The sequence below is a fragment of the Ursus maritimus genome, unplaced genomic scaffold, assembly GCF_017311325.1.
Source record: "Ursus maritimus isolate PB19 unplaced genomic scaffold, ASM1731132v1 scaffold_35, whole genome shotgun sequence".
Lineage (NCBI taxonomy): Eukaryota > Metazoa > Chordata > Mammalia > Carnivora > Ursidae > Ursus > Ursus maritimus.
In genome coordinates this window covers 23,386,924-23,409,170 of record NW_024426119.1, presented here as the reverse complement: position 1 = coordinate 23,409,170, position 22,247 = coordinate 23,386,924, and the positions used below count along the sequence as shown (strand labels likewise).

Below are 22,247 nucleotides of genomic sequence, written 5' to 3'. Positions count from 1 at the left end.
TGTCTGTTGAATCAGGCTAACACTAGTGGAAAATCTTCAACATACAAGAGAGAAAAATCACTTAGAACAAAATATTAAAAGTCAAAGAAGCAAACAAACAAAAGTCTAATATCGCCAGAGCTTGCCCAATCTGGAGCGGCTGGGCCGGCCGGGGCCGGCTCCTACCAGTGTCCTGTCCTTACCCACAGGCTGGGGACTGGGATGAGATGGAGGTGACTACCGCTGGTGCTTCTGTTCAACCCTGAAATCCTCGCCAGAGCCGGCAACTGGACTTGGGGGGAAGGGGGGTGCAAATCTGAAAAACAAAGAGAGACGAGGTGGAAGCCTCTGGGACCAGGACGGGACAGGTGGGAATCCGATGTGGCAGTGGCACCTGGTACCCATTACTAATTAATAACCAGACTCTCTCACATTTATCAGGCGCTTTACTGATACTAAGTCATTTCTGTAAGGCACTCCGCTGGTGATAGCCATACATAACCCTACGCCTACATTATCTCCTCTAATCTTCTCAACGTCCGCTAAGTGCGTCTTGTCATCACCATCCTGACCGGGAAACTGGGACTCCGAGGTGTAAAGTACTTCCGTCGCAAGACAGACCCCCTGCCTCACGCCGAGCGGCCGCCGAGACCCGGGCGGGCAGCCAAGCCGCCTTCCCTGCCCAAGGAGCACCTCTAGCAGGGCCGGGCGCGCAGGTGGCTGCACACCCACAAGGGGGCGGGCTCAGCCGGCCGCTCCCGCCTGGCACCCCGGCAGTCCACACACCGCTCCACGCGCCCGAGAGCCCGCACTGGTGCCGACAGCCCAGGCGCCCGGCGGTCGCCCCAGCCTCGCCGCGCGCCCCCGCGCCGCCCGCCTGCCGTCCGCCCGGAGCCCTCCCCGCCGCCGCGCTGCACGCCCGGAGCGCACCCACTGTCCTCGCGGGGACAGAGGGCCCCGCCACCGTCATGCTGCCCGCCATCTACACGGCCCTGGCGGGGCTGCTGCTCCTGCCGCTGCTGGTGAACCTCTGCTGCCCCTACCTGTTCCAGGACGTGCATTACTTCCTGCGGCTGGCCGGCGTGGCCCGGCGGATTCGGGGCTACCAGCAGAGGCGGCCGGTGCGCACCATCCTGCACGCCTTTCTGGAGAAAGCGCGCCAGATCCCGCACAAGCCCTTCCTGCTTTTCCGCGACGAGACGCTCACCTACGCGCAGGTGGACCGGCGCAGCAACCAAGTGGCGCGGGCGCTGCGGGACCGCTTGGGCCTGCGCCAGGGAGACTGCGTGGCGATCTTCATGGGCAACGAACCAGCCTACGTGTGGCTGTGGCTGGGGCTGGTGAAACTGGGCTGTGCCATGGCGTGCCTCAACTGCAATATCCGCGCGAAGTCCCTGTTGCACTGCTTCCAATGCTGCGGCGCGAAGGTGCTATTGGCCTCGCCAGGTGAGCTCCGGAGAGCGCCGGCCCTGGCAGTGGGCTCCTCCGCACCGTGACAGACTCGCCACTGCTTGGTGTAGAGTAGAGGGTTGGAAAGGGCAGTTCAGATCTGAACTGGAAGTGTAGAGGAAGGGGATGGCAACCCTTCCCCAAAACGCTAATGACCATTAGAACAACCCGTTGTGGAAGCGGTGCCAGGCACTGTGTTAAGCACTAGTGTTGCCTTTAATCCTAACAACAGATAGGGTTTACTAGCTGGCTTTGTAGATGAGACCACTGAGACCAGAGAGGTGACGCCTCGTGCCCCAGGTCACAGAGCTGGGAGGAGAGGGGTTAACCAGAGCTATCTACCTCCAGAATCCGAGCTCTTAACCGATATTCACAATATTTGCGTTAAGATGCAGAGTCTTGAGTGTGAACTCCATAGGATCCAGAATGTTCTCATGTCTGCTGTTTGATGATTGGCTATGTGATCATGAGAAAGTCACTTTCCCTCCCTGTCCCTTGGTTTCCTCCTCTAATAGAGGGTCTTCATGGCTGCTTCCAGCTCTCAAATGCTGTAAGCGTTTCTAGATTCTCACTGGCAGAGAGAAGGTTACCCCACCTGCTCCCCAAGAAGATTTTAGGGACCTGCTGCTGTGCCCTTGTCAGCCTCCATTAGATCGGTAGCCAAACTGACCTTCCGTTCTGCAGCTGCCTCTTGCCACACCTTAACAAGACCTGAAACAGTAACTTCATGCTCCAGTGGTGCGGTGCCCAGGAAGAAACCCAGAACCTGTTACGCACAGGAATGTGGGATTTCTTTCCTAGAGGGGGACTACGGACTGGGAGTTGCTTCTCACTCTGTCAGTAAGGGGAGGCCCAACCAGATATGAGCTGAAAGACAGGAAGAAAAAGGAAGCCAGGAAGCCTTGCCTTTCTGAAATGCTTTTCTGTGCCAACCCCTATGCTGAGCGCTTTTATTACCCTGAGAGATAACATGTCATTACCCCTGTTAGACAGTTGAGAAAACAGAAGCTTAAAATTCCAGCCCAGGTCCATCCAGCTTGACGTCAAAGCCCATGAATCCCCCCACATCATGCTGCCTTCTACACACTGAGACAGTGCTAGAGCTGGAATGGATTAAGCATCCTCTGCTCTCCCCCAACACTTTACAACTAAGGAAACTGAGACAAGCTAAGCATCTTGCCTAGTGTCACAGAAAGATGTCTGTTCACTTGCGGGAAACCAAGAAACTTACCCACCTGCTTCATGTGGCATAAAAGAATCCAAAAAATGAAGGCTTTGTATAAATGTTTAAAAACAGGGGGTCAACTTAAAGACTGCCAAGTTAGGTAAAAGGGATGGTCCCTTCAAGAAAATTCCCAACGATTTCTAGTTGCCTGAGAAAAGAGACAACTTAACCTCTTAGCAACTGGAAGACTTAAACCTATTACTTGATCTTTTGGTTCCAAAGGAAGTTATTATCACAGGGATCTATTTACCACTCGAGGAGGGTATTTAAATACTGTTTACCTGCATAGTATATCAGGCTCCCTGTGAGGGAGGTCAGGGACAGCAGAAATTGGTTCTGTAATCAAGTCAGAAGCACAACCAGGTATCTCCTTCCCCACTCAGGCAACAGTCCCCTGTCATTAAGCATAATTATGTTTAGGTCGGTGTTTGTGGAGAGTACATGAAATTTGGACACTCACATCCAATTTGAACCAGACTTTCCAGTGGACCTAACAGCATCCCGGCAGTAAACTGACCTTTGAGAGAGGCCACACATTTGGAAACCATCCATTTTTCCAAATCTCTAAGAAACCATTGCGTGCCATGCAGAATTACACTCTGACCTGCAAAGGAGATAACATGGAGTCCAAAGCTGACTGCTTAGCAAAGGTGCCTTTGTGTAAATGTGTTGAATGGACTGCTTCTTAGAATTATTTTCTTTAAGATTTATTTATTTGAGAGAGAGAGAGGGACAGGGAGAGGGAGGAAGTGGGGGAGGGGCAGAGGGAGAGAATCTTCAAGCAGACTCCCCGCTGAACACAGAGCCCAACGTGGGCCTTGATCTCAGGACCCTGAGATCAGGGCCTGAGTCAAAACCAAGAGTCAAGATGCCCAATCACGTGAGACACCCAGGTGCCCCTAGAATTCTTTAAAGTTGGAAGGAACCTGAGAGAAATTCTAATCCTATAATCTCTAACTTTAATGAGTGTTATCCTTCAATAAAAACGTTTAGAAAAGAAACTTTAATGTGCATAAGAATCACCCGGGAAGCTTATTTTAAAAAACAGATTCCTAAGCCCCATCCCCCAAAAGCACTGTATCAGTAACACTGTGGCAGGACCCAGTAATGTGAATTTTTATAGCAAGTCCCATCCCACCTCCCAGATGATTTTAAAGCAAATGGTCTGAGGACGAGGCTTTGAAAAAGTCTAGTTTCTGCTTGTTTTATATGATTGAACAAACAGAGGCCCTGAAGGGTGATATAAATTGCCCAGAGTCACATGGCTGGTTAGCAACAGAGAGCTGGGGACAGAACCCACATGTTTTGTTTTGGTTTGGTTTGGTTTGGTTTGGTTTTTTCACTTCCAATGCACTTATTCCACTACACCACCTGAACATAATACATAAAAGTGTGATGTCTTAGAAATGTGGAGTGGCTACAGTTCAACAGGGCTTGATTCTGTACTTTGAACTTCAGCCTTAAGGCTTGTGGACTAGTAAGAGTCCTTGAATTCCAACTAGCTGTCAGATTCTGGAGTCTTTGCAAAAGACCAGCACAGTGGCATTTATCATGAGGATTGATCCAGTTGCCATGAATTTTGGTGAATCTTCGTAAAGCTTCACAGGGCTTCACCCTGTCAGGAATTTCAGGACCCAGTTAATGCTTTAGAGAATATGGCGCTCTCTCTATAGTACATTTCAGGGTCTTTCTCCATAGAAGGGTATGATGTAAGTAATTACATGGAGAAGTTGTCTTCAGCTATTTGATCCCATATCGATTTTGTCGTTGATAGAAACCAGCATTTTGGGCTGGTAGTTTTTCTTTTTCTTTTTTTTTAAAGATTTTATTTATTTATTCGACAGAGATAGAGACAGCCAGCAAGAGAGGGAACACAAGCAGGGGGAATGGGAGAGGAAGAAGCAGGCTCATAGCGGAGGAGCCTGATGTGAGGCTCGATCCCAGAACGCCGGGATCATGCCCTGAGCCGAAGGCAGACGCTTAATGACTGAGCCACCCAGGCGCCCCTGGGCTGGTAGTTTTTCAAGGAACTTCCCAAACATAGAATATGGGTAAGATAGGAAAACATGCAGTAAGTTTGATAGAAAACATGCAGTAAGATAGGAAAACAAAATAGTAAGTTTGCTTTGTTGCCATTTATGCTAACATTCAGATCATCGCTAAACCAGCTCTTCTACTGGAAGGTTAATGCTGGGTCTCCACCAGCTCACTGGCCAGGTCTACACTGCATAGCTCAACATAACCATGCAAGCTCCCATAGGTACTACTCTTTCACAGGCTTTAATAACAGTTAAAGCTACTATCTATTGAAAGACTGAGATCCAGAGAAATTATAAAATTTTCCAGATTACTTTTGACCTGGTTTTGCAAGTTTGCAAAAAATAAAATCGGACCTCCTTTGAACAATGGGATGAAGGAAAATGCTTTCAGTAACTTTCAAAAGTGTTACATCGTTGCAATGGTGGAGCATTTCATTATAAAACTCGTGTCAGGGCCAAGCAGACCTCTTGTCATACAAACTTGAAGTCAGGTTGAGAAAAGCAGGTGGACCAACAATTTAATTTGACATCAAGAAACATTTAGGTCATCCTCACAAGGTACAAGCTAGTTGCCTTGATAGGACAGGGAGAAAAGAAGATGAATTATCTCAAGGATCTTACAGTCCAGTAAAAGAACTAAGCCATATACACAAATGACTGTGACATCCAGGAAGATGTAAAAAGTACGATAAGTCTGCTGAGAGAGCTACTAAGTGCTTGGGGGGGGGCGGTTAGCAGAGGGTGAACGCTTCTGGGGGCATTTACAACTGAGCTTGGCAAGTGCAGTCGGGGAGACGGCATTCCAGGCAAGAGGAGCCCAGCTTCATCAGGTTCATAACACAGATGCTTTATTAGGGTTTTACTATGTGAGGACAACAGCAGGCTGGACTTAAATAATGGTAATTTTTTAGGGACTCTACTGTAGAGAAAATATGGACTCAGAGAATTCAAAGAATGGCCAACAGCAGTGGCCTCACTTCCGTGGAGGGAGATGATTTTCCAATGCCAACTTTAGTCAAGGATCGAGGCATACAGATACTCTTATCTTCACTCCTCTCCTTTCTCTGCAGGGCTGCACAAGGAATAACTTAGATGAGTTGTCTCAGTGCACTTTGTCTCAAAGGCTAGAATTCTCTCATATATCTTTGAGGAAGGCCCTAGTAATACCTAGCACATAGTAGTCACTCAACAAATGTTTGTCAGATTAATGAATTTCATTATTCTGGTTGGTCGTGACAGGCTTTCTTCTCTGAAGCATGAGAACCATTGGGTCAGGCATGAGGACATGAAAAATGATGTAAAAAAGTTAAATATATCCTGGTTTGAGAAAATAATTTAGATCAATCTCCCCCAAGCCCAGCTTCACCCAACCAGACTTGTTCACCTCCCAGTTTACCTCTGGCAGAGCGCTCTCCTGAGGTCTCATTGCCAGAGAGGAAGCTGGTCATGAGCATAGGATGGGCTGGGACCATAGTAGCCCCTTTCAGGACTGTGCATAGGATGGCGGAGAACAAAAACCTAGGCATCAAATGAGTTATGTACTCAAAGTCTGGGATCCCAAAAAACCTGTGGTCTAAACAGAGAACTAGCTTAAAGAGGATCTCTAAAATTTTTCTTCTTACCCTGCTTTTAACTAAAGGTTGCAAGAGGGGTTGTACATCTCCATTCAAAATAAATTAGCACTTTGCTAGTGTATTTGGGGACACTAACAGTTCTTTTTCTTTAGAAACAAGGAGCGAATGAAGGGGGTGAAAACAAAAGCCACTTTAAATCAGGTGTTAATGTTGTTGAAACCGAAGAAGGATAGGGTTCAGATTATTCTGCACGTTGAGTTTAAGTGGCCAGTATTTGAAAAGGATCTTCCCACAGCCTCTGATGGAAAATAGGGAAGTTGATAGTTGGTAGAGAGGTGACAGGGTTGCTTATGGATACCAAATGATAACAATTATGAAAGTCCTGATATGACCAAGTAAACTCATGACAAAGAATAACCCTTGATTCCAGAGCTTTTTAGAAAGCAAGCGTTCCCATAAGAACTTTAAGAGAAACGAAAAATAATATTAAGAAACTATATAAGTGGATCAAGGTAAGATGAGTATGTATTTCCCTGTTAAAGATTGACTTATTCCGGGCGGGATTTAACCTTGATTACACATCTTTCTGACGTCAGGGTGATTTGTTCTGTTTGGGAAGGGGCAGGGATGAATGCACGCCTCTATCTGCAGAGTGCTCTAACACATATCGTGTACATGTACAGACCGGACAGTAAGGTGTTAAATGCTATAATTCCAAACTGCCGGTGTTAAAAATGCAAAAATCACAGTTACAAATAGCATTTGCAAAACTGCTTTCAGACTGTCTCCAAAGACTGTTAAGAACCAGTTTGTGTTTCAGTTGCCTTTTTGAGTGTAGAAAAGATAAGCCCTCAATCCTGACTTGTCCACCTACCAGCCATTTCACAATCATCCTGAGATTTTGATCAAAACACATTTCCTTTCACTGCCTCCTTTTCAGATCCTGCTTTATTGATAAACACTTCTGGGGTGTTTTATTTAACTCAGTCGGATACCCATTCAATGATACAATCAAGTTAGCAGAATAAGCTGCTAGATTGAATGCCTTTCCTATCAGAAAGCCGCAGGGTTAGCCAGAAGCATCTTGCCACCTTGGTGATGAAGATTGCTTCAGCTCACCACCTGCACTGTCTCCCTGCTTTCTAGGAATGGGCCCATGGGTTCATAAATTTCTCTTCTTCCCTTATTCAAAAAAAAGAAAGGAAGGAAGGAAAAAAGGAAAGGAGGGAGGGAGGGTGGGAGGAAGGAAAGGAGGAAGGAAGGGAAACTTTGTATGCTACCTTGATTTCTTTTTTTTTTTTTTAACAAGATAGATTTTAAGGAAGGGAGGGAAAATGTAATCACTCAATATTCCCTCACTCAAGTATGCACTGCTTTCTCTGAGGTTCTATTTCAATCCACAACTTAAACCTAGACTAATGAGGAACCAACAGATTTACTCTACACCATTCAGACCGCTTCCTGTGAATGCTGTTTTTCACATCCAAGGTTCAATAAAGCTCAAGGTTACGCTTTTCAAAGAAGATAAATAAGAGATTGTCAATATTACCCTTTGGAGATAGATCCAAATGCTTTGTTTAACAAGAACAGAGAAGAAGGTCAAGCAGACAGCATCTTCTAAAAAGGAAGGCACTCTTTCAAAACTTGAACCTGAACGGCTAGTATAAGGATGCAGCAGGAATCCCATAAACCCAATAAATTTCTGTTTATTTTGTATGTATCCTTCCATACAGAGGCTCACTGAGCTTCTGTCTTTGTAGAAACAGGATGACTGTTTCAGTATCACAGGGTTCTAGTGAAAATTATGTGATGTGATGTATGTAGAGCTACTATACAAATGGAAACATTAAGGCTTTGTTTTCAGTAAGGGTGCAAGGTGTAGTGGGTGCTGTGATGGACTACCCAAATCCTCCCTTCAGGACTGAGGTGCTCATTCCTCAGCTGCTGGGAGCATTGGCAGTTGAAGCTCTCAGCCAAGACCCTCTCCAGGACTCGCCCTTGCTTAAAGAGAGCCACCTTGCCCAAGGTCAAGGGCTACCACCCCCAGCCTGCATCCAATGACTGGTTCATGGGCAGGGATGGAGGTTCAGCCCACTTCCCTTGGTTTGAGACAATCCTGAAGGGCCATCCCAGGCCCAGAGTCCCAATGGGATCAGAGAGTCAGTTGAGCGAGGTCACTGTGTGGCGGCATCACTGTTCAATCTTGCCTTCTATCTAGTCTGCTTCCCTTGCAACCGGACAGATGTCATTACCAAGTGCGCTCCTGCATGTAAATCTCACAACAGGGAGTTTCCAGGAGCTCAGCCTGTGCCAAGTAAAGCTTATGTGTCCTGGTTGATTGCTACTTTTAAGTAAGCAGACTTTACAGTAAGAATTAACACATAGACTACACAAAATTTTGGAAGGAGAAAACATGAGGGTCCAGTTGTGTTTAAAAAGGGCTTAAGGAAAGACACTAAATATCAAATAGGTAGTTAATAGAAATCCAGAATTTCCTTTCAAATTTCAGTGTTTATACCAACATCTCTAGTTTAAAGGAAGAAAGGCTGGTACCATTGGACACATGAGGTGTATCCTAATATGGTTGGTGAGTCACTGGAACCTCAAGTCGATGCCCAAATGCAAATTCTACACCAGCAGCCCAGAGGACATGTAGGGAAATTGTGTTGGGCAGGGTCAGTGGCCTTCCCTTCAAGATGAAATGACTTCTACAAAAGGTATCACAAACTAAATGCCTACAGAGAGCTGGGTAGGAACATGAATGCACTAGAAGACGCATGATGCCGAATTGCTTGAACTGTGATCTAGCATGACACCTGCTTAACTACGTTTTCTTTTATCTTTTTTAAAAAATGGAATGTAAATTTCATGCTGAAAAATGTATCATGGCCTTGCCTACAATCCATTTGTCCTGACTTACACCAGGGACTTGGTCCCTCCCTGCATTATAGCCTCTTCCTCCAGCCTTCTTTCCCCCAGTCAACATTAGCCTCTTTTAGTTACTTTGACAACATGCTGTTTGCCTCTGGGCCTTTGCATAAGCTTTTCCCTCTGCTAAAAGCAGGCTCAGTCCATCTCAGTTGGTCTTCAACTTGCCAACTCCTGTTCATCTTTCAGGTCTCCACTTAGATGATACAGCCTCTGGGTTGTCTTTGTGCCCTTCCCAAAACACCGTATCTCCTGTTGTCACACCTAGGACACCTTACTTTAATGGATGATTGCTTCATTTCCTCCCCCATTAGACTCTACAGAAACGAGGACAGTATCTGTTTTGGTTACTGTTATATCCAGTGCTTAGAACCATGCCTGGCACCTAGGGAGCACTCTTTAAATAGATGTTGGATAAGTGTTGGGAAAGAAGGAGGCAGAGAGGAAAGACTAACCCAGGTAACTTACAACACAGTATTTGAGTATATAGCTTCAGGGGAGGTAGAGAGGGAGGAGATTTCTTAATTACTGATCCTTAATCTCAACTTTTTCACTAATAGAGGACAAAAAGAACAAGCAAGTTGCACTGTGTGCTAATACTCTGACAGAAGTATATGCAGGCCCCTGTGGGAGCACCCCATTTTGCAGGGGAAGGGAAGGAAACAGAGCTCTGTGTCACCAAGGCTGAGTCTTGAAGGGTGAGCTGGAGTTTTCCAGGTCATCAGGGTGGAAGACGGCACTCAAAGCAGATGAAACCATCTGGACAAAGGTCATGAGATATGAGAGTGTGGGCACAGTCAGCTCACATAGATCAGTGTGGTTAGAAGAAAAGGGATAAGAGACGGTACTAGGAGATGACATCAGAAAAGTCCCCAGGGGTTAAACTGCGAATGAGCTCAGGACCTCGCATGCTGCGTAAGGAGAGTAGACTCTATCGCAAGGGATTAACAGCCATTGAAAGATTTTAAGCAGGGCAGTAACAAGAAACCATAATGTAGCTGTTAAGTTGGAAGCAGGGAGAGGTTAGAGGCAAGGAGGTTGGTCTGGAGGCTACTGGGAAGGTCATGGTAGGAAATAATGAGGACCTGAACCAAGGCAGTGGCAAGGGATGCGGTGTTACCATTCCAGTTTTTATATCAGGAATATTTTAGGGTTAATATTCTGAAGTGTTAAAGGACTAGAGAGCAATCTAATCTGGCGAAGGTGGAAAACAATTGAAGCAAATAGAATCTTAAAGGATGACAGCCAATAGAAACTCAAAGAGAAAACTCTTCACAAGAGGAAATGCGATTATAGTGTGTTACTCTGCAGTGAATAATATTTACATGGCCATAACGTTGTTGGCGCTGGTCATTGGTGCTCAGGTCTAGAGCCAACCCATAAACAAAGCCAGGAAGATGGAATTACAGTCTCAGAAAAGATGTAAATACTATTAACCTTAATATTATATATGTCTATACTAGACAGCATCAAGTGGGGATAGAGATGTAAATACTATTAACCTTAATATTATATATGTCTATACTAGACAGCATCAAGTGGGGATAGTGACTGTTGGGAGTGGATGGGGAAGAACAAGGGTGGGGATCAAAATTGATAGGTTGAGAGGTAGCAGGAAAAGCACATTATTTGGTGATAAGAGAGGTGATCGTTAGAAGAAACAGATTTTTAAAACTTGGACGTGATGGCCTCTAGGTGGCAGGTTTAGTTGTGAAAGGGGAAGGGGAAGGGGAATGGAACTGTTGGGTTTCATTATAAACTCTTTTGTACTATTTGATTTATGTTTACCAGGTGCATGAGTCTTCTGGTTAAATGTTTTAAATTTTTTAAAAATACATCTGTTCAGATGGTATTTCTTGTTTGGATGGAGACATCATACGCAAACATCTGAAAAACAAAGCTTATAAGATGAATTAGGGATGGCCTCCCCAAGGTAATTCCCTGGGGTATTGGGTCACCTTCCTATTAAGAATAAATATATTCAGGTCGGTTATCACACATTCGAGACAAGTAAGCTTAAAGGCCATCTCATCTTATGATTCAAGGGCACAGAAATCAAGCAGCAAACATGAAACCAGTGCCTTTTAAATTTTTTGATGTTGGCCTACCGTAGAAAAATACATTTGTTTGTGACTCAGTACCCACACACCCACATAAGTGACACAAACTTTTTAAAAAAAATAATACTTACCTCTTACTATATATGATATACTCTGAAAACTTGCGTTCCATTCTATTTTAATTTTTTAAAATGTCGGTCATTTCAAATGATTTTCACAATCCACTATATTATAACCCACAGTTTGAAAAACATGGTAAGCGATCCTGTTTTTTCTCAGAACAGAAAATGTGCTTATGAAGTTTGGAGCTTCTTTCTCAGATGAGCTGAACTTTCCTAAGGGAACTCTTTGTTCCTGATGTGTTAAAAAATACATATGTATGTGTGTATATAAAGTTGGCTTCTATCATCACTGTTAGTTAGATTGGCCGCCCTGCTTTTGTGTCTTGTCTCCCACCTTAAATTTTTCTTTTGTTCTTTTTCATCACTGGGGCACATATATTGGGAATACCCAACTTCATTTCTGGAGTATTTTGAGAAGTATACCAGACATGCCTATAAGTTATGCGCTTATATATCTTGGTTTTTAACCACGTGTCAATTTGTTTGTTTGGAAATTTTCAACCAACCGTCTGCTGCTAGGAAACCATTAATACCCAGCCTTCCCTCAAATCTTGGACTCTTGTGAAATTTTCAAATCTAGCAAATTCCTAGTGTAAAATTGTGTAACTGTAAGCACCATGTGTCATGTCTATGCATTTCAGCAAAAAAATATGCTGAAAACAAAATTAATAAAAAGCCTATTGCACTAATAGAACTTTAGGGGACTAATATAATTCACTTCGATTTTTTTTCCTTATTAAGAGCTACAAGACGCTGTTGAAGAAGTACTGCCAAGCCTGAAAAAAGATAACACGTCCATCTATTATGTGAGCAGAACTTCTAACACGGATGGAGTTGACTCTTTACTAGACAAAGTAGATGAAGTGTCCACGGAAGCTATTCCAGAGTCGTGGAGGTCTGAAGTCACTTTTTCCACTCCTGCCTTATACATTTATACTTCTGGAACCACAGGTAAAAATAAAGAACGGATTCTCAAAGAAATGGACTTCTCCTGAAGGAGTTAAATGTTGGGTTAGGTTTCAAATGTTCGTTTCCTTTGGCAAAACTTATCAGATAACTAATACTTTAGAGGATTTAGCTCTTTGCCTGTGGGAAATGGTCTTATTTCATAGCACATGATCCCATCTGGGTTTCTCCAAGCTACACATATTTCCCCCTAGTTGGTATGTAGAACAGAGAAAGAAGTTAACCAAGAAATACGAAAATAGTTATGATAATGGATGAAATTTGGCACAGAATAGGTTTTGGGGATGTTTTAAATGATTGTTGGATTTTGATTATCTTATATCCCAAGTCCATACGTAATGTATAACCAATTATAAATGGGACACCAGAGATGGTAGGACAATAATGGAGTTATAGTCACATAAATGTTTTGACCACTATCTTCCCAGGCAACACTGACTAGGAGCTGTTTGGTGCTGTGGGTGTAGGATGGCTCTAGCTCAGGGCCTCAAATACTGTATTTCATCAAATCTAGGATACCTTCAACTACAAGCTGCAGCCTCAGAATTTTATGAGCCACTAAGAAAAAACACTGCCAATTAACAGTGTTATTGGAACAGCTATGTGGAACAGGCAATATTAAAGATAGAATGTACCAGGCATTCTCCTATAAGCTTTATGGTCTGCGTTCTTCACATTTCTCCCGCCATCCTTAGGATGAGTACCATTCTTATCCCATTTTATAGACCCAGAAACTGATGCTTAGAGAGGTCAAGAACTTCTCAAGGTAACTTGTCAGGTTTCACCTTGGTAGACTGATTCCACAACTCATCCATCCGACCTCTCTGCCACAACACCACCCAGTTCTTCCATTTAACAGATGAGTGGTGTCTGCCTACTCTAGGCCAGGGAAAACATTATCAAAATGTAATAATATGAGGCGAGGCCTTGGGGATATATTTAAAAGGAGGACAGGAAGCCAGCACCAGCATGCTGGTCATTATTATTATTAGAAAATTGATCATGTGAATCTTTTCTCTTTTTTAATTAAAATTTTAGTTTAATTTAAGCAGGTAACGCATGCATTTCCTTGTAAAACAATCGAAACATTATAGGTAAGGGTAAAGGTTCCTTTGAGCCTTTTATCTCAACACCAGCCTGTAGACACTGCCTCCTTTACCTCAACAGACCGTCAGCACCCAGCTGCTCTCCCAGTTCCTGGACCCGAGTTTAATCTCAATGCTGACTTCCTTTCATACAATTACTTTCATTAAGTACTTTCTTTAAGTAAATGAGAAAGGGAGACTTGGAATGGCATATTAAAGCCAGCACCCAAAGCACAATGTCTATCCTCTTTCTATCTGTCAGAACTTACATATTGCCATGCCAACAAAATGGTAGAATGACATAGTTAACCAAATGCTTCCCTTCATACAGACACTACCTTAATATATGGGACCTTTATCCTCATTCCTTAATAGACTAGTAAAATTAAGTTGTAAACTTCGGGAGATAATTGAGAAAAAATCAGCCCTTGGTTAGTTACAGGGAGTTCTAGTTTTAATGCTACACATGTGTGGAACTTCACAATGTAGGTTTTGACAGTCAAACATAAAAGCCACTTTAGGGAGAAAAAGAGACTGAACACTCCTTAATTTAATCCCACAATTCAGAATTTATATTTAATTGGAAGATAATTGGGTTGATGTTTATTTTACTTTTCTCCTTCTCTCTGAATAAAATATTTGCCAAGTTACTCTTGTAAAAGTTTATTAAAAGAACTTGGGGCGCCTGGGTGGCTCAGTCAGTTAAGCGTCTGACTCTTGGTTTCAGCTCAGGTCATGATCTCAGGGTCCTCGGATCGAGCCCCACCGCGAACTCCACACTCAGCACAGAGTCTGCTTGAGATTCTCCCTCTCCCTCTGCCTCTCCTGTTCGCGCTCGCTCTCTCTCTCAAATAAATAAACCTTTTTTAAAAAGTAAAAAAAAAAAAACAAACCTCACTTAAGCAATTGGAAAGCAAAATGTTTTCCCTATTCCTCAGGCAGTCATTAGCACAAAATTATGTAATAGTTACCAGATAGTCTTATTTCTTCATTAATACAAAATCTTAAATTAGGAAATTTCTGAAAGTAACTCAGAGCTCCAAAGCACATGCATTTCTTTTCTAAAAATATATCTTAGAGCTTTTGCTATCCATACGGTTCTCTTCTGTGGCAAATACAATTGATTATTGATGCTTTCTTCTATTTCTTAATATTAGCGTAGAATGGAGCATTAATACTAACATAATGCCACTGGCCCACTGTCAAAGAAAATGAATTTTGAATTGTGTTTACAGTTATGGTAGTTTATAATGAGTTGCTGTTACTTAGGCCATACCTAGCTAAGGTTACCATCAAGTATGAAAGGATGTGAGTCTATGGAGAATTGCTTTCCTCCTTATTCCGTCCGTTACGCACTCAGGTCTTAACTTCTGGCCCTGGCCCCTTAGTAATGGTTTCATGCCCTCCCCATGACTCCCTGACCTTCCATGGGAAAGAGTACAAATACATCCTTTTAATAGTGTCTTACAAAAGTGCTATATAAGGTATACTTAAGAAATTGCAATATACTAAAACTACACTGAGATCCCATTTTTCACCTTTCAGACTGGCAACGATTCCAACATTTGAGAGCATACCTAGGCAAGGCTATGAGGTGCAGGTCCACTCAGATATTGCTGGAGGGAGAGTGCGGGGGACAGCCCTTATCACTGGCAATGTGGCTGTACCTATCAAAATTGCAAAGACATGTATCTTTTGACCCTGCAATTTCACTTCAGCAAATTTATCCTACAAATACAAGTATAAACTACCGTGTGGACCAGGCTGAAATAGCAAAATAGTTAAATAAACTATAACACACAAATTCAAAGGACTTGATGCAAGAGAGAGAGAGAGAGAGAGAGAATAAATGAATGAATAAATAAATAAGGGAAATTTCTTTGTATAAATATGGACAGTTCTCCACCATACAATGTTAAGCAGAGAGAAGAAAGTGCAGAAAGGTGTCCTTTCTTTTTTTTCAATGGAGGGAGGGCAAGAACAAATAAGCAACTCTTCATCTTTGCTTGTATTTATATAAAGAAACTCTAGAAGAGGAGTTAAGAAATTCATGAAAGTGGTTATGAAGGAAAGTGATAGGAATGGAAAAATCTATTTAATCTCTCTGAATCTCAGCCTTCTCACCTGTGGATTAGAGAATATAATTTTACTGATCCTGTTAATTATGAGAATTAAGTGAAATTTTGAAAATACCTTGCAAGGTGGCAGGCACAGAGTAAAAATTCCATAGACATTCATGCCTTTCTCTTCAAATTACTACTGTAGTAACCATCTAATTCAGGGTCAGCAAGCTCGAGTCTGTAGGCCAAATACAGCCCCCCCCCCCACCTGTTTTTGTAAATAATGCTTTATCAGAACATGGCCACATTCATTCCTTTATATGGCTGGCCGCTATCGGCTACAATAGCAGAGTTGAGCATTTATAACAGAGACCTGTATGACCCTGCAAAGCCTAAAACATTGACTCTCGCGTGTTTTACAGAAAAAAATTGCCAACTCTTGGTGTAACTGATTATGGCCCTCCCCTATGCAATTCTCTAACCACTGGATGATGGATCTTCCTAACCCAGATCTCTCTCCCAGACCACGTGTCTGCGAATGACCAATCCTGGCTCACTCATGCCTTCTCTTGTGTCTTTGCGAAGGTCTCCCGAAAGCCGCCATGATCAATCACCAACGCCTGTGGTATGGAACTGGCTTTGTCACTGCAATCGGGGTTAAGGGAGATGACGTCATCTATACCACCCTCCCCTTGTACCATAGTGCTGCGATGATGATTGGCGTCCACGGATGTATCCTGACTGGTAAGCTTTTTCTCTCAAAAAGGCACTGGAGTCCAGTATACATTCATATGTGCTCCAGGGGAAAGTAATACAAACTGTGGCTACTTCCTGTCTGCCAGGAACAGCATTTAATTCTATGTTAGTAACAAGGATTTTGGCTCACACATCACCAGCAAGTATCTAGAATAATTTATGTTTTCTCATGCCTGCTTATCTGATAATATAATGCTACCGTTGTTCAGGATATCGAGGAGGAAACTTCTTTAAAATATTTTAGGTGTTCATCCAGGTTAAGACCCTTGATTCTTAGGTCCCATAAGTAATTCCCCTCTACCATTTCCATCTTCAGAAATCTGCGTGGGGAACTCCCTCAGCATCTGACTTAAACATCTCCCTTAGTTGTCCTTCCCTGCTCCCACAGCTCCTCAGCTCTGGTCGGAATACCTGGCTTTCCATCTCTTCTCTTTCCTTCCTAAATTTTACCGTTCAAATTAGAGTTGCCATCTCTTCTCCTTTCCGTAGGCTTTATGCCCCTTGTATACATTAAGGCTTAGTCTAATGTCCACCTCTCCCACAAAGCCATCTCTAACTCTCTAAGCTAAAAATAAATAAATAAAACAAAACAACTTCATTTCTGGGGCGCCTGGGTAGCACAGTCGTTAAGCGTCTGCCTTCGGCTCAGGGCGTGATCCCGGTGCTCTGGGATCGAGTCCCGCATCGGGCTCCTCTGCTATGAGCCTGCTTCTTCCTCTCCCACTCCCCCTGCTTGTGTTCCCTCTCTCGCTGGCTGTCTCTGTCACATAAATAAATAAAATCTTTAAAAAAAAAAAAAACTTAATTTCTTCTTCCATGTGGCATTTCATTTTTTTTTTAAATTTTATTTATTTATTTGACAGAGAGAGAGACAGCCAGCGAGAGAGGGAACACAAGCAGGGGGAGTGGGAGAGGAAGAAGCAGGCTCCCAGCAGAGGAGCCCGATGTGGGGCTCGATCCCAGAACGCCGGGATCACGCCCTGAGCCAAAGGCAGACGCTTAACGACTGCGCCACCCAGGCGCCCCTCCTTGTGGCATTTCATTTTAACTAATCATGTATGTATATTCAATAACATATATACATACCACATATATATATGCATGTGTGATGGCCCAAGCCTCTGTGTCTTTCCCTCATCAACTTATTGGTCAGCTATACACTACTTACCCCAGCATCAGTACCAGCCTCCACATCGTCCAGGAATGACTGACGGGGCCTGATCATATGGCTGGGCTTTTCAAGGACAGAGGGACTCTGAGGCTCCCAAAGGGAAAACTCCATTGCTCTCACATTTGCTTAAGTACCATGGTAGAAAAAATAGTATTTAAAAAAAATTGTTTCCTCTTCTAAATCATCAGACTTTTGTATAATTAGGAGTAAAGCTAAACTAATAGCATGAAAAAATACTTCGTTGTTTTTTTTTTTTAATTTCACTTTACAACATTTCACGCCTATAATGAGGTTGGGTCTGATATATATTATTTTTACCCATATATTCTTTTCTTATTGCTCTTGTAACAAATTACCACAAACTTAGTGGCTTTAAAACGACACAGATTTTTGTTCTGTTTTGAAGGTCAGAAGTCTTAAAATCGAGGTGTCAGCAGGGCTGCATCCCTTCTGGAAACTCTAGAAAAGAATCCATTTCCTTGCTTTTTTCCAGCTTCTAGAGGCTGCCTGCATTCTTTGGCTTATGGCCACTTCTTCCATCTTCAAAACACACTATTCCAACCTTTCGTTTCCATCATTCCATCTCCTTCTGCCCTTGACCTGCTTGCCTTCCTGTTATAAGGACATTTATGATTTCATTGGGCCCACCCAGGTAATCCAGGATGACCTTCCCATCTCAAAATCCTGAACTTTTCCATATTTTTTTAAAAGTTTATTTATTTATGTGACAGAGAGACAGCCAGCGAGAGAGGGAACACAGCAGGGGAGTGGGAGAGGAAGAAGCAGGCTCCCAGCATAGGAGCCCGAAGTGGGACTCGATCCCGGATTGCCAGGATCACACCCTGAGCCAAAGGCAGACGCTTAACGACTGCGCTACCCAGGCGCCCCTCAAAATCCTGAACTTAATCACATCTACACAGTTCTTTTTGCCATGTAATGTACCATAGTCACAGGTCCTATGGATTAGAACAGGGATATCTTTGGGAACCATTATGTCTACCTCACCCGTCAAAGAACAGTTTTCCAGCTTACTCAAGACCCTGGTTCTCCATTGCCTGCAACGTTAAGTCTGACTCTTCAACCGGGCACTTCCAAGTTCTCCACGATGGCACCCCCAGCTGCTTCCCCAGGTTCCTCTCCCATGACTCACCCACTCTTCACCACTCCAGTCACAGGCCAACTGAGTCTTGACTATCTTCCCACGCCTTCTGGACGACCCTGTCTTTATGTTTCGCACTGTTTCCCCTGCCTGGAATTCTCTCATCTTTCTTCATATTCATTACTCAAGACGTAATTCAAATCTTACCTCTTCCAAAATATGCCTTTCTCAGGCCTTACCCCCAAGCAGAATTAATACACACACACTCATTCACATTCCCTTAAGGATTCGTCTGAACTTCCTATTTATTGCACACTGACTTTTTTTTTTTAATGATTTTTTATTATATTATGTTAGTCACCATGCAGTACATCCCCGGTTTCCGATGTAAGGCTCGATGATTCATTAGCTGCGTATAACATTGCACACTGACTTTTATTAGAAAGACATCTGCATGTGTTTCTCCCCCACTAGATTGAAAGCCTCTATAGGATAAAACTGTGCCTTATGGATTTTTTTAAAGATTTTATTTGTTTATTTGAGAGAGAGAGAGAGCGAGTGAGTGAGAGAGAGCACAAGCAGGGTAAAGGGCAGAGGGAGAAGCAGGCTCCCCCCTGAGCAGGGAGCCCAATGTGGGACTTGATCCTGGAACTCCGGGATCATGACCTGAGCTGAAGGCAGATGCTTAACCGACTGAGCCACCCAGGCGCCCTGATCTTTGTTTTGAATATAAGCAATACTCAAAACTCGTTTGTGAATATAATTCATATTTAAATTTCTACCTTTCAAAAATGACGAATATAACCGGGAGTTTTTTATAGTATTTCTTTTTTAACACTTTATATTCCCTTCTCTGTAGGTGCTACTCTTGTTTTGCGGAACAAATTTTCAGCCAGCCAGTTTTGGGATGACTGCAGAAAATATAATGTCACTGTCGTTCAGTATATTGGTGAACTTCTTCGGTATTTATGCAACTCACCCCAGGTAACACTCCCCATGTTTCATTCTTTTTGAGGTGGGTAAGATGGGAATTCGCATTACTTTGGATCATGCTAGGCTTCAGCTGATGCTTACCTATCCCTCAGTTTTCAGTGTAGATTATAATTGTGCGTCATGGTAAAGTGCGTGGCACCGCACCTGTCGTAGAGAGGGGATTTACTAGGTGTCAGTTGCTATTAATATTATGATTGCCTTTTTACCTGTTTTCACTTCTCACCCTCTGCCTGGCACATCCTCTCCTTCCCTCTCTACCTGTCTAAAGCCTACTCACTGTCAAAGTCCGGTTCAAATGATACCGCATACGTGAAACCTATTCAGGCCACTCCAACATCATTTGATTTCTACCCACTGTGGCCTTGTCGCATTGCAGGTATTTGTCCTCACACCTTCCATCCTCCCCAGGCTATAAAGTCTTTGATGGCAGGGACCACACCTTGTATCCTTACTTTGTCTCATACCACAGACATACAGAAAACATTTACTTAATGTTGCTTGAATAAATCCCCATGTGGCTTTGACACCATCTGACTAAGTCTGTCAACAAGCTCAGAGCGGGTGCCTCAAGGTTACTCCAGAGGCCTTGATATACCCTGTCTGCAGATACCCAGATATCTTGAGGGGGTTCTTTGAAAGAACTTCTCCTGCCCAGTCCCTCAAGTCTTATCAGAGGCCTGGGAGCCTGCCTGAGGACCAAATCAAGGTTTCTCAACAGCGGCACTGCTGACATTTGGGGCCCATTCGTTCTTTGCTGTATGGAGTTATTCCATGACTGTAGGATGTTTAGTATGGTCTTTGGCCCTTATGCGGGACGTGACAGTAGTACCCCCTCCCTCCCCTCAGGTTATGATAATCAAAATGTCTTCAGACTTTGCCAGATGTCCCCTAGTAGGCAAGATCAACCCCAGTTGAGAAGCACTAGACTAGATAATGCAGTAAACTCACCAGATTCTGCTTCCTTTAGTCCTTTCAATCATCGTAAAACAAACTCAGAGGATCCCTAAGTTGATAAATTGCTATTTATAAGCACCTGTTATCTTCAATTTATATACCATCTGCTGTGACATAGGAAGAAGCATAGGATGCTCTTGTCCCATTCTTCCCCTCCCTTCATTCAGTCTCTGCCCACAGGTCAGCTCGTCAGAGAGACCCCTCCCACGAATTAACAAATGTATCACCTCACCCCTTACCATCCGTCTCTTGGGTGACTGCTTTTCACGGTACTGTCCCTCCTGACATAGGACAGGTTTCTAGGAGTATTGTCTTTCTCCCCCAGTTACATGAACGTTCCACGCACCAGGGGCTTTGTTCGCTGCCAGATCTCCAGCACTGAGATCTGTGTGTGGCACATTCGAGGCGTCAACAAACCTGGTTGAAGGAACCTCTAAATTCTGGCCCCTGAGGGGTGCATGATTACTTTCAGCGAGGTCATATGTTTCCCCGGAATGTTTAGGCTTCGCACATACTATTCTGATTTGGGCAGCATATCCAGCAGCTTCATGAGAGTCCTAATTAGCTGTGAGCTGGATTAGGACCTTTCCCACAGCAATTTCTACTGATGTCATTATTGAATTTTTTTCACATTAGTATCCCATCTGGCCCTCAAGATTGCATGTCTATTAAAACCCAGAAATCCATATGGGGCCCTTCTGTTTGGCTTTTCTTCTCTGCCTTAAAAGCCCCCTTTGTCAGTTAGAAGTCTCCTGGGGAAGGGTGTGTTGACTTGAGGAAAATAAACATGTTTGTGCAGCTCTTTCAGGCTTACACACACTCACACATATAAACACTTCCACCTTTCTCCTTTCTCATTATGTTGTCTCGGATGCTAAAAACCAAAATTTGATTGGGCTTTTAGATCTTCAAAATATGTTATGATTTATTGTATAATTCATGGATGATCTCAAATCTAGAAGATACGGAATTTCTGTTAGCTCTTGCTTCTCCCCCACCCCTGAGTTCGGGTTTGTCTTAAAAATACTTACGAGAATTTAAGGAATGGTCAAAGTTACCTAAAAACACCTTCAGTTAAAGACTTTTTAAAAAATGATATGAGCTTATATATAGGAAATCCTTAAGACAAAAAAAACCCACTATTAGTACTAATAGCTGAATTCAGCAAAGCAGCAGGACACAGAGTCAACACACAATAATCTATTGTATTTCTATACACTAACAGTGAACCATCTGAAAAGATAATCACAAAAACAATAACATCAAAAGAATAAAATACTTAGGAATTAACTTAACCAAGGTGGTTAAAGACGTGTATAATGAAAACTAGAAAACATGGATGAAAGAAATTAAAGAAGACATAAATAAATGAAAACACACCCCCTGTTCACAGATTGGAAGATTTAATATTGTTAAATGCTGCTACCGATAGAGACCTATAGATTCAATCCAGTCCCTATCAAAATCTCCATGACACTTTTTGTGAAAACAGAAAAAAACCAGTCCTAAAATTCATGTGGAGTCTCAAGGGACCAAATAGCCAAAGCAATCTTGAAAAACAACAACAAAGCGAGGGGATTTACACTTCCTAATTTCAAAACTTACTACAAAGCTAGAGTAATCAAAACAATATGGTACTAACATAATGACAGACATCTAGAACAGTGGAATAGAATAAAGAGCCCAGAAATAAGACCTCATATATATTGTCAAATGATTTTTGACAAGGGCACCAAGACCGTTCAGTGGGGAAAGGACAGTCTTTTCAACAAACGGTCCTGGGAAAA

At 43.1% G+C, this 22,247-nt stretch overlaps 1 protein-coding gene across 1 annotated transcript in view; it reads left to right on the top strand.

Moving 5' to 3' along the window:
- Positions 1 to 947: 947 nt before the first annotated feature.
- SLC27A2 (solute carrier family 27 member 2) overlaps positions 948 to 22,247 on the top strand; it is a 46,743-nt gene continuing 25,443 nt past the window's right edge. The window contains exons 1-4 of the mRNA XM_008706057.2: positions 948 to 1,425; positions 12,118 to 12,327; positions 16,073 to 16,231; positions 19,373 to 19,497. Of these exons, the coding sequence (XP_008704279.2) occupies positions 948 to 1,425; positions 12,118 to 12,327; positions 16,073 to 16,231; positions 19,373 to 19,497 (972 nt within the window). The remainder of the gene's footprint in view (positions 1,426 to 12,117; positions 12,328 to 16,072; positions 16,232 to 19,372; positions 19,498 to 22,247) is intronic.